At 40.4% G+C, this 15,399-nt stretch overlaps 1 protein-coding gene across 5 annotated transcripts in view; it reads right to left on the bottom strand.

Moving 5' to 3' along the window:
- The window catches only part of Cplane1 (ciliogenesis and planar polarity effector complex subunit 1), an 82,536-nt gene extending 71,106 nt beyond the window's left edge, over window positions 1-11,430 (bottom strand). For all 5 annotated transcript variants that reach the window (XM_060380494.1, XM_060380496.1, XM_060380495.1 and 2 more), the window contains exons 1-8: window positions 11,042-11,430; window positions 8,698-8,826; window positions 6,206-6,341; window positions 5,986-6,105; window positions 4,864-5,096; window positions 3,503-3,609; window positions 1,849-2,005; window positions 1,062-1,165 (exon numbers count right to left, since the gene is read on the bottom strand). In XM_060380494.1, the coding sequence (XP_060236477.1) occupies window positions 1,062-1,165; window positions 1,849-2,005; window positions 3,503-3,609; window positions 4,864-5,096; window positions 5,986-6,105; window positions 6,206-6,341; window positions 8,698-8,778 (938 nt within the window). In that variant the 5' untranslated portion in view covers window positions 8,779-8,826; window positions 11,042-11,430. The remainder of the gene's footprint in view (window positions 1-1,061; window positions 1,166-1,848; window positions 2,006-3,502; window positions 3,610-4,863; window positions 5,097-5,985; window positions 6,106-6,205; window positions 6,342-8,697; window positions 8,827-11,041) is intronic.
- Window positions 11,431-15,399: the final 3,969 nt, after the last annotated feature.

The raw sequence follows: 15,399 nt of genomic DNA on the forward strand, positions 1-15,399 counted from the left end.
AGACCGTGCCTCCACTCTGTACCTGACAGAAGTCCCAGTTACCAGCACACTGTCTCTTCCCAAAGCTGTTCCCTCTCTTCAACTCCCTGGCAGTATCAATGTGTCACTACAACAGAAGCAGCTCCATCCATCTGACAATGGCAAACGTAAGTCAAAAGGACCACTGAGCTTAGGCCACTGCTGCTCTTGGAAAGGAAATGTGGGGAGGGAAAAAATAAGAGGAAGGGGCTAGATGACCTGACCACTCCGCAAATTCAGAGAACAGCACAGAAAGTGTTCAGAAACAAAGAGGTTAGGAGCTCAAGAGGACATCTTTGTACTCCAATCTTGTACAAGTCTTTAACAGTTTGGAGACAGGCTCTCTCTCTATAGCCCTGCCTGTTCTGAAACTTGCTACTTAGACCTCAAACTCCCAGAGATCCCCCTGCTGTGCTGGGATTACAAGTGTGTACCATCACACCCAGCTTGTACAGGTCTTGTAATTTATGTGTTATCCAAAAGATACCAACAACATCAATTGTTTAAAAAGCTACGCAGCCTTCCTGAATGAATGATGGTCTCCCCTCTCAGATGATTCTTCATCTTACCCTCCCTAATGAAGCTCTACCTACTCACAATTCCATTTCTAAGAGAAAAAAAAAAAAAGAAAAAGGAAATGCATGTATTTTTTTTTAACTCTATCCTTTCTTTAAAAAAGTATAGGAGGCTTTCTTGCTTGCTTTTTCTTTCTTTCCTTCCTTCCTTCCTTTCTTGGTTTTTCAAGACAGGGCTTTTCTGTAGCCTTGGCTGTCTTGGACTTGCTTTGTAGCCCAGGCTGGCCTTGATCTCACAGAGATCCACATGTCTGTGCCTCCTAAGTGCTGGGATTAAAGGCGTGCACCACCACCTCCCAGCTGAGGCTTTCTTTATATAAAGTAACTTACAGAAATTACCAGGTAAAAAGGTAAGCTGAATTCTTTATCTAAATGATATTTACATAATTAGTAGAGCTTCAAACTTCTTAAAGTACTGAAAAGAAAACAAAAAACCTCCTTAGAAATAAGCACATGTGTGCTTCTTACCTGATAAGCGTAGCTGGGACCACAGGATTCTTATTACTACATCCTTTAAGGTCACCACAGAGAGTAACAAAATTCAATGTGTTTATAAACAAGACCTGAGTTGCCTAGAAGGGAAAAAACCATGACATAAGCAATGACATTATATTGCTGTAAGTATTGCTTACACTGTGGAGGCCGAGAGAGCCATCATCATACCAGCACAGCAAGTAGTCTCTAAGCCAGCATACTGTCTGTCACACCTCTTTACTTCAGCTGTTCAGAGGAGCCTTAAACTTGAGATCCTTTCACTGCGCCTGCACACAGCTGGGCTTAGCACACATCACCATTGTTCTTACTCTCTTTTCCTGTTTCTTTTATCCTCCTTTCACTTTTTACTTTGTTTTGTTGTGTTTGAGACAGGGTTTTGCTATGTAGCTCAGGCTGACCTTGAGTTCAAATCCTCTTGCCCCAGTACACAGAGTGCTGAGATTACAGGCATTTGCCACCAAGATAAGCATTTTTGGCTTTGTCTTTCTGAGACAGGGTTTCTCTGTGTAGTCCTGGCTGTCCTGGAACTATCTGTGTAGACCAGGCTGGCCTCAAGATTCAGAGATCCCTCTGCCTCTGCTTCCCTGGTGCTGGATTAATAAAGGTATGTGTCACCATCACCCACCCAAGATTAGCTTTTTACCTTTACATTTCTTCAGAAACACTTTTAAAAATCATAACAGTTAATTTATGTAACCTTACCAAAACACAATGGACCTAAAACATAAAGTCGTAGTAAGGACAGAGACTATTTACTGACCTTTGGGTCTTTCTGATTAAGAGTTACTGCTAGGGCAAGGCCGTCTCTGGAGAAGGCAGAGACCAGAGCTCCTCTTGTCTTCACTGATGCACACTTAGGAGTCAGACTGCACAGAAGACATTCCTGTTGTGCCCACTGAACACGGAACGGCAATGACCTAGGAAAGTAATGAGATGATAGCAAGGTTTGATAATTTTATTTAGTTATTTTTGATGTGTATTTGCTTTTGAGATGAGGTCTCAATACATATTAAGACTGGCCTTGAACTCCTGGGATCAACCTCTGAGGAATCTCTTTCCTCAGCCTCCCAATTAAGAGAGACTAAAGGTATATGAGACCATGCCAAGTTCATATAAAATTCTGAAGTTGACACACAGTTCATAACAAAAAATAAAAGGTTCTACCAAAACCTCAGTAATGAGCATCTACATAAGACATACCAGTGACTGTTCAGTAACTGTCACTCAATCTGTGTTGTTCGGTGCTGGAGTTCTATAAGTAAAGTTTTGTTCCATAATCAAACTTAAATATACCTGTTTCAACAAAATGTTTAAACATTTTTATTTGACAGCAAACTTTTTACTGGCATCATAAAAGTAGAGAAGGTGAATGAGTGAGGACAATAGGGATATGAATATGATCAAATGAGATGTCATAAAAACATTTTATATGATTAATGAACATTAATTTTTAAAACTGAGAAAAAAAGACAAACAGAACTTTTTAGATTATGTCAATTTCCTACCCTTGTTCTGAGAGATGATTTGCTAGATGTATATATTTATCAATCTACTTATAAGCTTATGATTTATTTTACTTTATGTGCATAACACACTACTATTAACATAAACCATGAAGTCACATTACATTCCCAAATCTTACATAGGTATTATAAACTGTTTTTTTTAATTTTATTTTTTTCTTATCAGTTACATTTTATAAACTATTTTTTAATTTTTTTTAATAATTTATTTAATTTTATTTTATGTGCATTACTGTGAAGGTACCAGATCCCTTGGAACTGGAGTTAGACAGTTGCAAGCTGCAATGTGGGTGTTGGGAATTGAACCTAGGTCCTTTGGAAGAGCAGACAGTGTTCTTAATCACTGAGCCATCTCTCCAGCCCTATTATCAACTTTTAATACATTTTACTCTATTTAATGGAACTTAGAATACAAACTATTTTACTATTAAAAAAACAAAAACACTTGGATAGGTATGGTGGCTCCAGCACGTGGGATGCAGAGAGTGAGTCCAAGCCTAGCCTGGTTTACACAGAGTTCCAGGATAGCCAGGGCTACATAATGAGACTTCATCTAAAAATAACAGTTGATCATTTCAAAGGTACAACAGTAAATCCAACTATTTTTGCCCACTTTAAACTTCAATTCATTTCAAAGTAATTATTTTTATAGTATCAAGACAAATATACCACAAAATGTGCTATCTCTTACAGGGTCCCCCTTCTAGGAAAAGAAATAAAAACAAGAGTAACTCTCTAGCTTAAATGTTTAAAAATAAAAGGTGGAAGAAAAGATCTACAAAGCCTTAAAAAACAAAAATTAAGATCTAAAAATCTTAAATATATACTAGTCAAAAGTGACATTTCTTGTTTAATAGTAGAAAATGACAGAAAGGGAAATATTTACCTCACCTTACAGACACAAGAATATTCTCATACCACTGAATGGCCAGAAATGCTAACTTCAGGCATTCTCCAGAATAAAAAGTAAACGAACACAGGCAGCAGTCACCACATAACTGTAGATAAATTTAATAATTTAGTATAAAATTTATCTGAAAACTAATATATGAAAATGACTCATATAAAAAGAAAATATGGACACAGCTCATATTTCTTTCTTAATAGTAAGCTGAAGGCTAAGATATTTTTCTTTTGCCAGAAGCAAGACCCAATGAAAAGTCAGCCTGAAGAGCTCTTTTGGGGTTAAGGAGAAACCCCAGGGCCCTGAGCATGTTGTTTACATTCAAGTCCAGTAGGGGACACCAAAATAAAGGGTGTTTTGTTTTGTTTTGTTTTTTTGAGACAGGGTTTCTCTGTGTGTAGCCCAGCCTCGAACACACAGAGATCCACCTGCCTCTGCCTCCTGAGTGCTGGGATTAAAGGCCTGCATCAACCCCAGCCTATTTTGTTTTTGTTATTGTTTTAAAGAGAGGCTGTCACATAACTCAGGTTGGTCTGAACTGATCATCTTGCCTCTATTTCCATAGTGCTGAGATTATAAGCATGTACCACCAAGCCTGACTTCAAAATACAATTCTCGGCTCAAAATGCAATTTCTTTTTTTCTTTTTCTTTTCTTTTTGTTTTTGTTTTTGTTTTTTGTTTTTTTTTTTTAAGATTTATCTATTTATTATAGCTACATGCCAGAAGAGGGCATCAGATGTGAGCCAGGCACCACATGGTTGCTGGGAATTGAACTCAGGACCTCTGGAAGAGCAGCCAGTGCTCTTAACCTCTGAACCATCTCTCTAGCCCTCAAAATGCAATTTTTAACAAAAGTAACAAAATTTCATACAGAGACTATATGGCATATTTAATTTTTTATATTAAACAATCAATGTACTACATCGTAAGAATTTAATGACTTCTTAAACACCATCTGTTCTAACTTATTAACTAACAAAACATTCACCATTTTATTTTAACTTGGTTGCTTATGACAAGGCCTTGCTATATAGCCAAGATAGCCTGGAGCTCACTATGCAACCCAGGCTGGCCTCAAACTTGGGTTAGTCCTTGTACATCTGCTCCCCGCCCCCAAGTTCCTAGACTGCAGATATATCCCACCATTACAAGTCCTATTGTAAACTAGGGGAAGGGAGTTTTAATTTGACACCATTTTAACAATCATCTTTCCAAACAGGAATTTTACACCTGCTCTGACTAGTGACAAACAGTGTGCAGTTATACCCCTGACTAAACAGCTCCTCTCACACGGCCAGTCCTCACAGTCTAAGAGCTCGACTCCATAGCATTGCATTTGGATTTTACCTCATTTTTAACAAAAACAGCATCCACTACAGCTTCTTTATCTTTAGTGGAAGGCAATAAAACTGCTTCTTCAGGTGTGATCTGGGACCACTGACCCACCAATGAGAGGCTTTTAGAAGATAGGATACTCTTCAATTCCAAATATTCCCACAGAAGTATGTAGCCAGAAGATGTAATAAGCAGAACTCTTTTCCCATTTTCAGCTACATATAAGTATAGTCTTGAAGAGCTTGCTAATTAACACAAAACAAAACAAAATATTAAACTTCTGACGTCTGAATTTTTCAAGAAAGCACATTTGTTTGTTTGTTTGCTTGCTTTTATGAAATAGTGTCTCATTCTATAGCCCAGGCTAGCCTCAAATTCACTGTGATCCTCTTAGTTCAGCCTCCCAAATGCTTGCCGGACAAGGTTAGCTACCCTTGCAATAAGAAATACAAGCTCTTTAACATTCAGGATGTTAAACTAAAGCATTAATAATAAAAGTACAAACAACAATAACATTTACTACTTTTTGTTTGTTTTTTTGAGAGGCTTTCTCTTTGTAGCCCAGATTGTCCTGGGACTCACTATATAGACCAGCCTGTCCTCAAATTCACAGAGATCTGCCTGCCTCTGCTTCCCCAGTGCTGAGATTAAAGGCATGCAACACCATGCCCAACATTAATAAAGGGAATTGAGCGTATTGCCTTCTGCATGCTGGGCAAGTGCTTGAACACAGAGACCCACTCCTAAAATTCTTTTTACTTTTAATTTTGAAACAGGGTCTCACTAAGCCATTCAAGCTGACCTTCAGCTTTATCTGAGCTCTAAGCAACAGTTAACTTCTTGCTCCTCCTGCCTCAGTCTCCTGAACTGCTGGGATTACAGACCTACAGCACAAAACCTGCAGTATTGTGTGACATTAGGAACCTGTTATCTCAGCAAGGACAGTCATGCCAGGTTTTCTCCTTCAAGTTGAATCAGGTGCAAAGAAGTAACAACCAAATTTCAGAACATACATTATATAGATAGAAATAGAAATAGATATGCAGACACACAAAAAAAAGAGATAAATTATCAAAATAGTACTATAAAAAATCCATAGTCTTTCTGGTTACACAACATTTTTAAAATCCCTACCTACTGTAGCTGTAATTATTTCTTTAGGCTTTTCAGTCACTTGTATCATTTTCAAACAATCTTGATCTTTGTTCCACAGGAAAACCTCTCCTGTAGTAAGGACCCCAGAAAGCCACACATCTGTTCAAAAGCAAAAAGTAATTTTTAATACACTATCACTCACTTTTTCTTTCTTTAACAAATAGTAAGCTAGCCTTTGAACATATCAGGATTACTTAACCATTAGTGGATGTTGCCAGAAAAAAAACATCCTTCAACAAAGGCTGCAGAGTAGGAATCTTCTTCTTTGTTCTTCCTGACAGCAAATTAATTTCATTTATGGCTTTCTCATCCAAAAGAAATACAGCTTCATTTTCCTAAGAGAAAAAACATGTGAAGAACTTAGGTGGTCCCAAAAGTTAATTTAATCTTGTCTATATAAAGCACTCTAGAAAGGAAAACAAAATGACATTTAAGAATAAGAATAATTTATACTACAAATCTAAAGTAAACATTAAACCTATAACCTAAACATTTTTCATTCTGTTTTAAAATAAGACTTGGGCTAGGATGTTGCTCAGTGATAAGAGTGTTTGCTTTTCTAGCATGCACGAGGTCCTAATTCTGTATCTAGCACTATGAAAATAACTAAATAATAAAATACCTCTTGCTAAAATTACTGGGTAAGGTAATGTAGCAGCTGCATTTAAAGTTCTTTAAAGGTTAACATTCTAGGAAAATTTGCCAATTTAGCAAGCCAAATTTATTTATTGTCCTATTTATGGACAAGTTTTTATACTGTTTGATATGTGTTTTGGAAATGAATGTGGTTTTGGAAATCCATAAGCTCTTGACCCTGATCACTTTTTTTTATCTAGAAAAGGTAGGGAATTTTAGATGAAATTGCAGTGCCAGCATCAGCAGCGACACTTCAGAATCTGTTAAAAACACAAATTACTAGAGCTGGAGAGATGGCTCAGTGGCTAAAAAACTGACTGCTATTCCTGAGATCCTGATTCAATTCACTGCACCCACGTGCTGGCTCACAACCATCTATAATTGTAGTCTCATGGAACTGTCATGGAATCTGAGGCCCTCTTCTGGCATGCAGGCATACATGCAAACAAAACACTCAGATACATAGAACATACAAAGTTTTGAAACAGTCTAAACTTTAAAAAACCAAAACAAACAAACAAAAATAAATTACCCAGCCCAAACTTACTGAGTTGCAAGTGCTACGGGGCTCAGCAACCTATTTTTATTATTTTAATTAGTGTACAAATATGGCTTTCATCATGACATTTTAAAAAAAATGCTTATCACATATTTTGCTCATATTGGCCCATTAACCCCCCTTGTTCTTTTCCTACCCCCCAAGAACTTACTCCCCCTTCTGCTTTTATGTGATGTATGCACATATACATAAAGTCTAGATGAAACATGAGAAATAAACACAGCATATTTATCTTTCTCCTTTTCCCATTACCTCTTTTGTCCTGTCCACCTCCCACTGGACCCCTTCTTCCTCCCACATGGCTTTCTTTCTACTTTTACATCATATATGTATTTATTTTTAGATGAAGCTTTTTTACATTTTGTGTGTAGGCATGCAGGGGTTTTTTGTTGTTTTTTTTTTTAACGATTTATTTATTTATTATGTATACAATGTTCTGTCTGTATGTATACCTGTACCCCAGAAGAGGGCACCAGATCTCATTAGATGGTTATGAGCCACCATGTGGTTGCTAGGAATGGAACTCATGACCTCTGGAAGAGCAGACAGTGCTCTTAACCTCTGAGTCTCCCCTCCAGCCCTCAGGTTTGTCATTCTGTGTCAGGCTTCTTTTGTTTAGCAGGATGATCTCTAGTTCCATTCATGATCCTTCAAAATTTTTCCTTTATGGTTGAATAAATTTCACCTGTCCGTATGATTCTGATGAATATAAAAGTTGAAAACTCCTGGGCTGGAGGAAGGCTCAGTGGTTAGGAGCACTGGCTGCCCTTCCAGGAGACGTGGTTTGATTCCCAGCACCCATGTGGCAGCTTACAACTGTACCCCTCTACTGTCTTCTGTGGGAACCAATCATGCATGTAGTGTACATACACATGAAAGGAAACCACTCAAACACAAAACATTTAAAACACTGGAAAAAAAAAAAACAGAAGAGAACTCATGTTACAATAACATTAATTAATGGTAGATTTTCTCACTGAAAATTTAAATCTTTATGTTAATGATCATTAAAAATTAGAAGGGAATTCTGTAGGTTTGCCCACTCTAAGGTGCTAGTGCTATCCCATATGTTATGAATGGCATCCCTGGGTCATCAATGCCTTATGGCCCACCTCTCCTGTTCCAGCTCTGAGGATACTTTATAGCACACTTATGAAGGACACTGTATTAGCAAACACCCCACTGTTTTGGTAGGGCAAGTGTAGGAAATTCAACACTCCCTTTAAATATGGTATGAAGAAAAAAATTAAAAACAAAAGCTTTTACCTAGATAGATGACTCAATTTTCTGTAAATGTTAACTTTCTTGTAAATGCTAATTATAACTTTAACACACACACACACACAACCCCACTCAGGGGTCAGGTGATCTATCTCAATATGAGGTGGTTTTGCTGTTGTTGTTTTGTAAGGCCACAGAACATTCCTATATCTTACAGGAGAGGCACATATCTAACAAATATAAAACCATTAATATATGAATAAAGAAAAACTCACTTGACCCAACCAGGAAACTCTGGGCCAGGGTTTTTTCTGCTTGATACTTGTTGATGTCAAAACTTCTAATCTTATCTCCATGCTTGTTGAGATACCAATAACCAATTAAGCAAAGCCAGTCACAAGATCCTGTGAATAAGAGCAATAATAATGCTTAGCCCATAATATTTACAGAGAATATTAGTTACTTTTCTCAACACTGTGACAAAACAGGGATGAAAACCACCTACGTATGTGAGGAAAGATTTTCTGTGCCTTAGTTTCAGAAGGCCCAGCTCACAGATGGTTGGCCACACTTGTTTGGGCAGAATACCATGGCTATAGGAGCACAGGGAAGAGGGGAGTCTTCACCTCACAGGAGAAAAAAAGCAGGAGTAGAGACAGGGGAACAGGTGCAACCTTCAAAGCTGCACCCCCATTGACGTACGTCCTCTAACTAGAACAAACTCCTCAAGTCCAGGCTAGCCTGAACTGCCTTATAAGCCACACTTACCTTGAATTTTAATCCTCCTGCAATAAGGGGGGGCGGGGGGGAGTAACATCTTAACCAATAAACTCAGCTGTTCTCCATGACCCCTTCACGCCTTCAAAATCAGTGCCAACTGGGAAACTCTTACATACTACCATGTATGGCTGCCAGAACAAGGCACATCCTTAACCTCCTCTGGACCACAGCTTCAGCAGGCTGACCCTAAGGAAACGCTTCCCAGGAAATTGGCTCTCAATGATGCTAGTCTCTTCTTAATCACCACTGATTCTTCTGCCTCAGCTGACCTTATCAACTGTCCCAGCAAAGCAAAAATTTCACCTTAGTAGTTCTTAATTGAAAATATCACTTGGATGAGGCCGGTGAGGGTCTTTGCTTCCACCTGTGCTCCACAAGCCAGGCCTCCATCCTTTCATTTCTCTCAACACTACCCTTCCCAGCTCCAACACAACAGCCCACTGAGCTCTGAGCACTCAACCAGTTTTCCAGACCAAACTACAAATGTCACCACAATCATCCCAACACATGGTCAGGTCTGTTCCAGAAGTACCCCATGACCTGGTACCAATTTCCATCGCAATTATTGCTGCAGTAAAACACCAAGAATAAAAGAAATGTGGGGAAGAAAAAAAAAGGATCTATTTCATCTTATAGCTTGTAGTCCATCATCCAGGGAAGACAGGTCAGACACTCCAGACAGGAACCTGGAGGCAGGAGCTGTTGCAGAGACCACTCAGGTCTGCTTACTGAGTTGTTGCCTACGGCTTTCGTATACACGCCAGGACCACCAGCCCAAGGGTGGTACGACCTCACTGAGCTGAGCCCTGCCACATCAATCACCAGCCAAGAAAGTGCCCCACAGGCTTGACCACAGTTCCCATCTGGGGGAGAGGCATTTTCTCAGTTGAGGTTCTTCCCACATGATTCTAGCTTGTGTTAGAACTGACATAAAACTAGCTAACCGGTATGGGAAAGAAACAAAAGCTCAGGTGTTCCCAATTAAATACGATTTAACTACACAAGGCAACCAAATGCAGTATTTTTATCCTGTATCAGAAAACAAAAACAAAAAAAAAATGCTATAAACACATTATTCAATGCTATTTCCTAAATCTGATGACTATCATTGAATGAAAAGAAGAGTGACTATAAGAATGCATAATACATGCAATTCACCTCCAACTGAAAAGCTATTTCTAGGTAGTTAATAGTTCCTAAATACTATGTGTATGCACATGTATAAAGAGAAAGATAAAGTATGGCAAAACATAAAGAACTGGTTAATCTGAATAAAGTACATATTTAATTATATTATTTTTACAACTTTCACGTAAATGCAGAATTGTAAAAGGCAACTAGAGAAAACTGAACACGATTCAATAATCATCATCAGATTCTACTGGTGTCTATCCTAATTGATGTACTAGAGATAATAAATTGTTAAGTTTTGGTTTTGTGGGATAACTGCATTACGGTTTTTGTTTAATGAGTACTCTAGATATGAAAGATAAACACATACGTATTCTTGGCAAGGATTTGTTTGGAAATATGTAGACTTTTCCAAGTAAAACGTAAAAGACAGCAAACCACTTCAGGATTTCGGGACGGTGCCCTACAGAAGGTTGTACAGACCACCTTCCATCGTCTGGAATTCTCAAAGCCCCCTCCACGGAGGCGGCAAACATCCTTTTCTGACGCATGCCTCGGGGCCTCTCAAGACGCTGATGCTACTGGACAGAGTCCAGGCACCACCACCCAACAGCCACCCTCGACAGAACTGAGGAAAACCCAGCAAAACATACAACAGGAGCAACCTGCCACATCTACAGGGCCGGGGCGCGCGGGTGGGAAGGTTACCTTTATTTCAAGCAAATCGGGGTGTGCAGTTTCAAGAGAAGCATGTTTGGGGGTTTCGGCCACGGAGGCTGCTAGGAAACCTTGTCCACTCCTCGCTGCTGGCGTCAACCCAGAAGTTTCCTGGTGACACTGTGGCCGAAGAGTCCTGCAGGAAGGTACCCCGTGGAGGTGCCGGGGGCCTAGCAGGGAGGACGGCGCCGGGAAGGAGAGGGGGACCTGGGCGAGATGGCCAGACCGCGTGAGGAAGACTGAGGGACCGACGGCAAGACCCTGCGAGGCGGGGCGCGCGGCACGGACCCCCGGAGAAGGTGCCAAGGCCGTTACCCCCACAAAGGCAGGAGGAGCCCGAAGGGACGCCAAAGCCGGGCTGGAGGCGGGAGGCCGCGCCCGCCTCACACCGGAGCCGTGTCCAGGAGACGCGTGGGCGGAGCCTCAGCGCGCATGCCCCGTGCCGCTCGAGGGCGGGGCTTCGTGGCATCTCCAGCCGCCCTCCCGCTCTGCCCTCAGCGGCGTGGTCCCTCCTGTCTCCATCCGTGGCTTCCACACGTGCTGGTCGTCTGAGTTCCCGAGCGCTCAGTGGAGCCTTCCAGAGAATGCTCTAAGAACCACCGCCGACACCTACGGAGAGCTGGCTGCGTTGTGAAGAGCGCCTGTTACTTGTGCAGGGGACCCAGTTCGATTCCCGGCACCTGCAGGGTGACTCATAACCCCTTGTAACTCCAGTCCCGGCGGAGCTAACGCCCTCTGGCTGGCTTCCGTGGGCACAAGGCACACAGGGTTGCACATACATACGTGTGTGTGTATGTATGTGCAAAAAGACTTTTTTAGGCAAAAAGTCCTAAACGAAAGAGGTTGACCGCCATCCATAAATGAGAATACTGAAGAAAAAAAACTTTTTTTTAATGATGGGGAACCATGGAACATTTTTTTTTCATTTGTACAGATTTTATTTTTTCTCTTCAGAAGTGTCTATTTAGTTCATTTGCCCTATTTCAAATAAAATGTATTTTCTTGACCCTGCAGATTAGCCCTCTCTTAGATAAATTCCCTCCCATCCTGTAAGTTGTCGCTTCAGTTTTGTCTCCTTTGCTATGGAAAAGCATTTAGTTTTATGTAATTCCACTTGCCATTTTTATTTTTTTTTTTTTTTGCATTTGGAGTCCTGTTCAGAAAAAAAAAAATTACTATCTACAGCAATATCCTTAAGGTACTTCGCGTGTGTTTTCTTGTTACCGTTTTAGGCATTACATTAACACCTTTGACTCATTTCGAGTCTATTGTTTTTTTTTTCTCGTTTGTGAAGAGGAGTCCATGTCTGGCTCATACATAGAGGTCAGAGGACAACTCCTAGCTCTAGGTTCTCTCCTTCCACCATGCGGGGTCAGGGTCAGCTCAGGTCCTCAGGCTTGGCAGCGATTACCTAAGCTAAGATTCACTGCCTGCTTGCGTTATTGCTGAGGAGGCTGGTTGATCTGCAGTGAATATCCAGTTTTCCTAGGAGCATTCGATGAAGAGTCTGTCTTTTGTGTGGTTTGGGCACCATTGTCAAGAATCAATGGGCTGCAAATGCGTGGAGTAGTTCTGAGTAGCCAGGCCGCTCCATTGCTGACTGTCTGTCTTTACACCAGTAGGATGCTCTTTATTACTGTGGTTCCATGTATGTCTTGAAATTAGGGACTGAGAGGCCTTGAACTTTGCTCTTTTTGATCAACGTTAATTTGACTATTAGGGGTCTTTTTGGCTCCCCTATGGGTTCTCGGATTATTTTTCTAGTTGTATGGAAAACGTAGTTAGCATTTCAATGACGCCTCTCCCGTTAACTCTGTAGATGGCTTTGATGAGTTAGACTTTTTAATGATATCAATTCTTCAAACTCTCTCATTGGTCTGGAATTCAACAATTAAGCTTGACTGGATGGCCAGTGAGTCCAAGGAATCCTGTCTCTAGCTTCCCTGCACTGGGAGTAAAAGAACGTCACCATGGCGAGTATTAGAGATTGAAATAAGATCCCCACGCCTGCAAAACTCTTCTTTGACTGAGCCATCCACCCCCAGCCTCATAGGTAAATACATTACATACACAAACCCACACACGTGTAATTTCTTTTGTTGTTGTTAGGGTTTTTTTGTTTTGTTTTTTGTGGTTGTGATATGCACATACACATATACACATATGCACATATGCATATACATCTCTGGGTTGAATATGGAGATCCGTGGTAACCTGCTTGTCGAATGTGCACAGCCTTGAGTTCAACTCCTAGAGCATTCTCTCTCTCTCTCTCTCTCTCTCTCTCTCTCTCTCTCAGTATTTTTTCCTGCAAGTGATTGTTTTGCTTATGTGTATGTCTGTGCATACCTGATGCCTGTGAAGGCCAGAAGAGGGCATGGTATCCCCAAAAGTGAGCCTCCTTGAAGGTGCAGAAGTAAATCTCAGGTCTTCTAGAAGAACAGTCAGTGCTCTTAACTGCTGAGCCATCTCTCTAGTCTCTGGTTCTATATTTTAATTGGTCATGAAATAGGTGTGTTCATTCAATGTCTTGGTCACTGTTCTATTGCTGGGAAGAGGCACCATTTGTTGTAGTAAATAAAAGAAATGTTGGGCTATAAAGTGTTTATTATTAGCCCTAAGATTATCTCAGCAGTATTATCTGACCCGCTATCACAAATAATAAAACACAGACACCTGTTAGATTTTATAGTTGCCTTATTTACCTTGGACTGGGCAGATATTTCACCTACGCTGGTTCAATAACCTCACTGTCCATCTCCCAGCCCCCATCCAGTGCTACCTGCCTTAATCATCCTCATCTGGTCTACCTTCCATCCATAATCCACGGTACCTGCTTGTATTCTTCATCTGGACCTTTTTATGCTATTATTGAGGTCCCTTCTTTCAGCCCACATGGTTTTTGCTCCACACTAACCCATTGTGGCTTACTCCTTCCTCCTCTCTTGCAGTCTGTCTGTCTCCTGTGATTCCTCTGAACCCGAAGCCTGGGAACCTTAGCCATGCCTACCTCATTCTGGGCTGCCCAGGTATAGGCTGTTTAATCAATCAATCAATCAGGTATGTCTTAGGCAGGTTTACAAAGTGAGGATAGGCATAACCATATCTTGAGGGCCAGCATTAGAATAACCCCCAACACAACATGACCAAGGCAACTCTTACTTAAAAAAAAAAAAAAAAAAAAAGCATTTAATTGGGACTTGATTACAGTTTCAGAGGCTTAGCCCATTATCATCTTGGCAGAGAGCAAGTGCTAAAGTGCTAAGTGGCAGGCAGGTGCTAAAGAAGTATCTGAGTGCTGCATCCTGATCCACAAGCAAAGAGAGGGCCTAAACCTGGCATAGCCTTTTGAAACCTCAAAGCCCAACCTCAGTGACACACTTCCTCCAATAAGTCAACACCTACTCCAACAAGTTCCTAGCTCCTAATCTTTCTAATCCTTTCAAAGAAGGCCCACTCCCTGGTGACTTACCATTCAAATATGAGTTGATGGGGGCTGTTCTTATTCAAATCACCACACTCAGAAAGAATGTATCTTCTAGTTTGAATACATTCCTATAAGGGATGGGAGTTGACAATTTAAGTTTAAAACATTTTTTTAATATTAATATTTCCTATAATACATTTATCCCTTTGTCATATCTAATTTTTGTTGGTCTTTAAAGATATATTTTAAACAGTTTGCCCTGCAATTTGGCCTATTCTCTCTTTTTTTAAAAAGATTTATTTATTAAGTATACAGTGTTCTGCCTGCATTCAACACCAGCACACCAGAAGAGGGCACAAGATCTCATTATAGATGGTTATGAGCCACCACGTGGTTACTGAGAATTGAACTCAGGACCTTTAAGGAAGAACAGCCGGTGCTCTTAACCTCTGAGCCATCTCTCCAGCTCCTTATTCTCTTTTCTTATTTTATCACATTGTGTGTGTGTGTGTGTGTGTGTGTGTGTGTGTGTGTTTCACTTAGTTTCTCTGTTGCCTCCAGAATGAAGTGATTATATATCCTTTTTTACATTTATGTTTTTATACTATATTCATTAAAGAGTGCTTTATCTGCTTCCTGCTCTTCCGGAAGATCTGAGTTTGGCTCCCAGCAGCCAGGCCTGGTGTTTCACAAACACCTGTAATTCCAGCACTGGGGACTCCAATACCCTCTTTTGACATGCCAGACCCCTGCATTCACACAAAGAGACATACACATAAATAAAAAATAATAAAAATTTAAAATTTTATTATTTATTTACTTGTTTGTTTTTTCGAGACAGGGTTTCTCTGTGTAGCCCTGGCTACTATGGAATTCATTCTGTAGACTAGGCTGGCCTAAAATTCAGAGATCCACGTCTCTC

Source organism: Meriones unguiculatus, chromosome 3 (genome assembly GCF_030254825.1).
Source record: "Meriones unguiculatus strain TT.TT164.6M chromosome 3, Bangor_MerUng_6.1, whole genome shotgun sequence".
NCBI lineage: Eukaryota > Metazoa > Chordata > Mammalia > Rodentia > Muridae > Meriones > Meriones unguiculatus.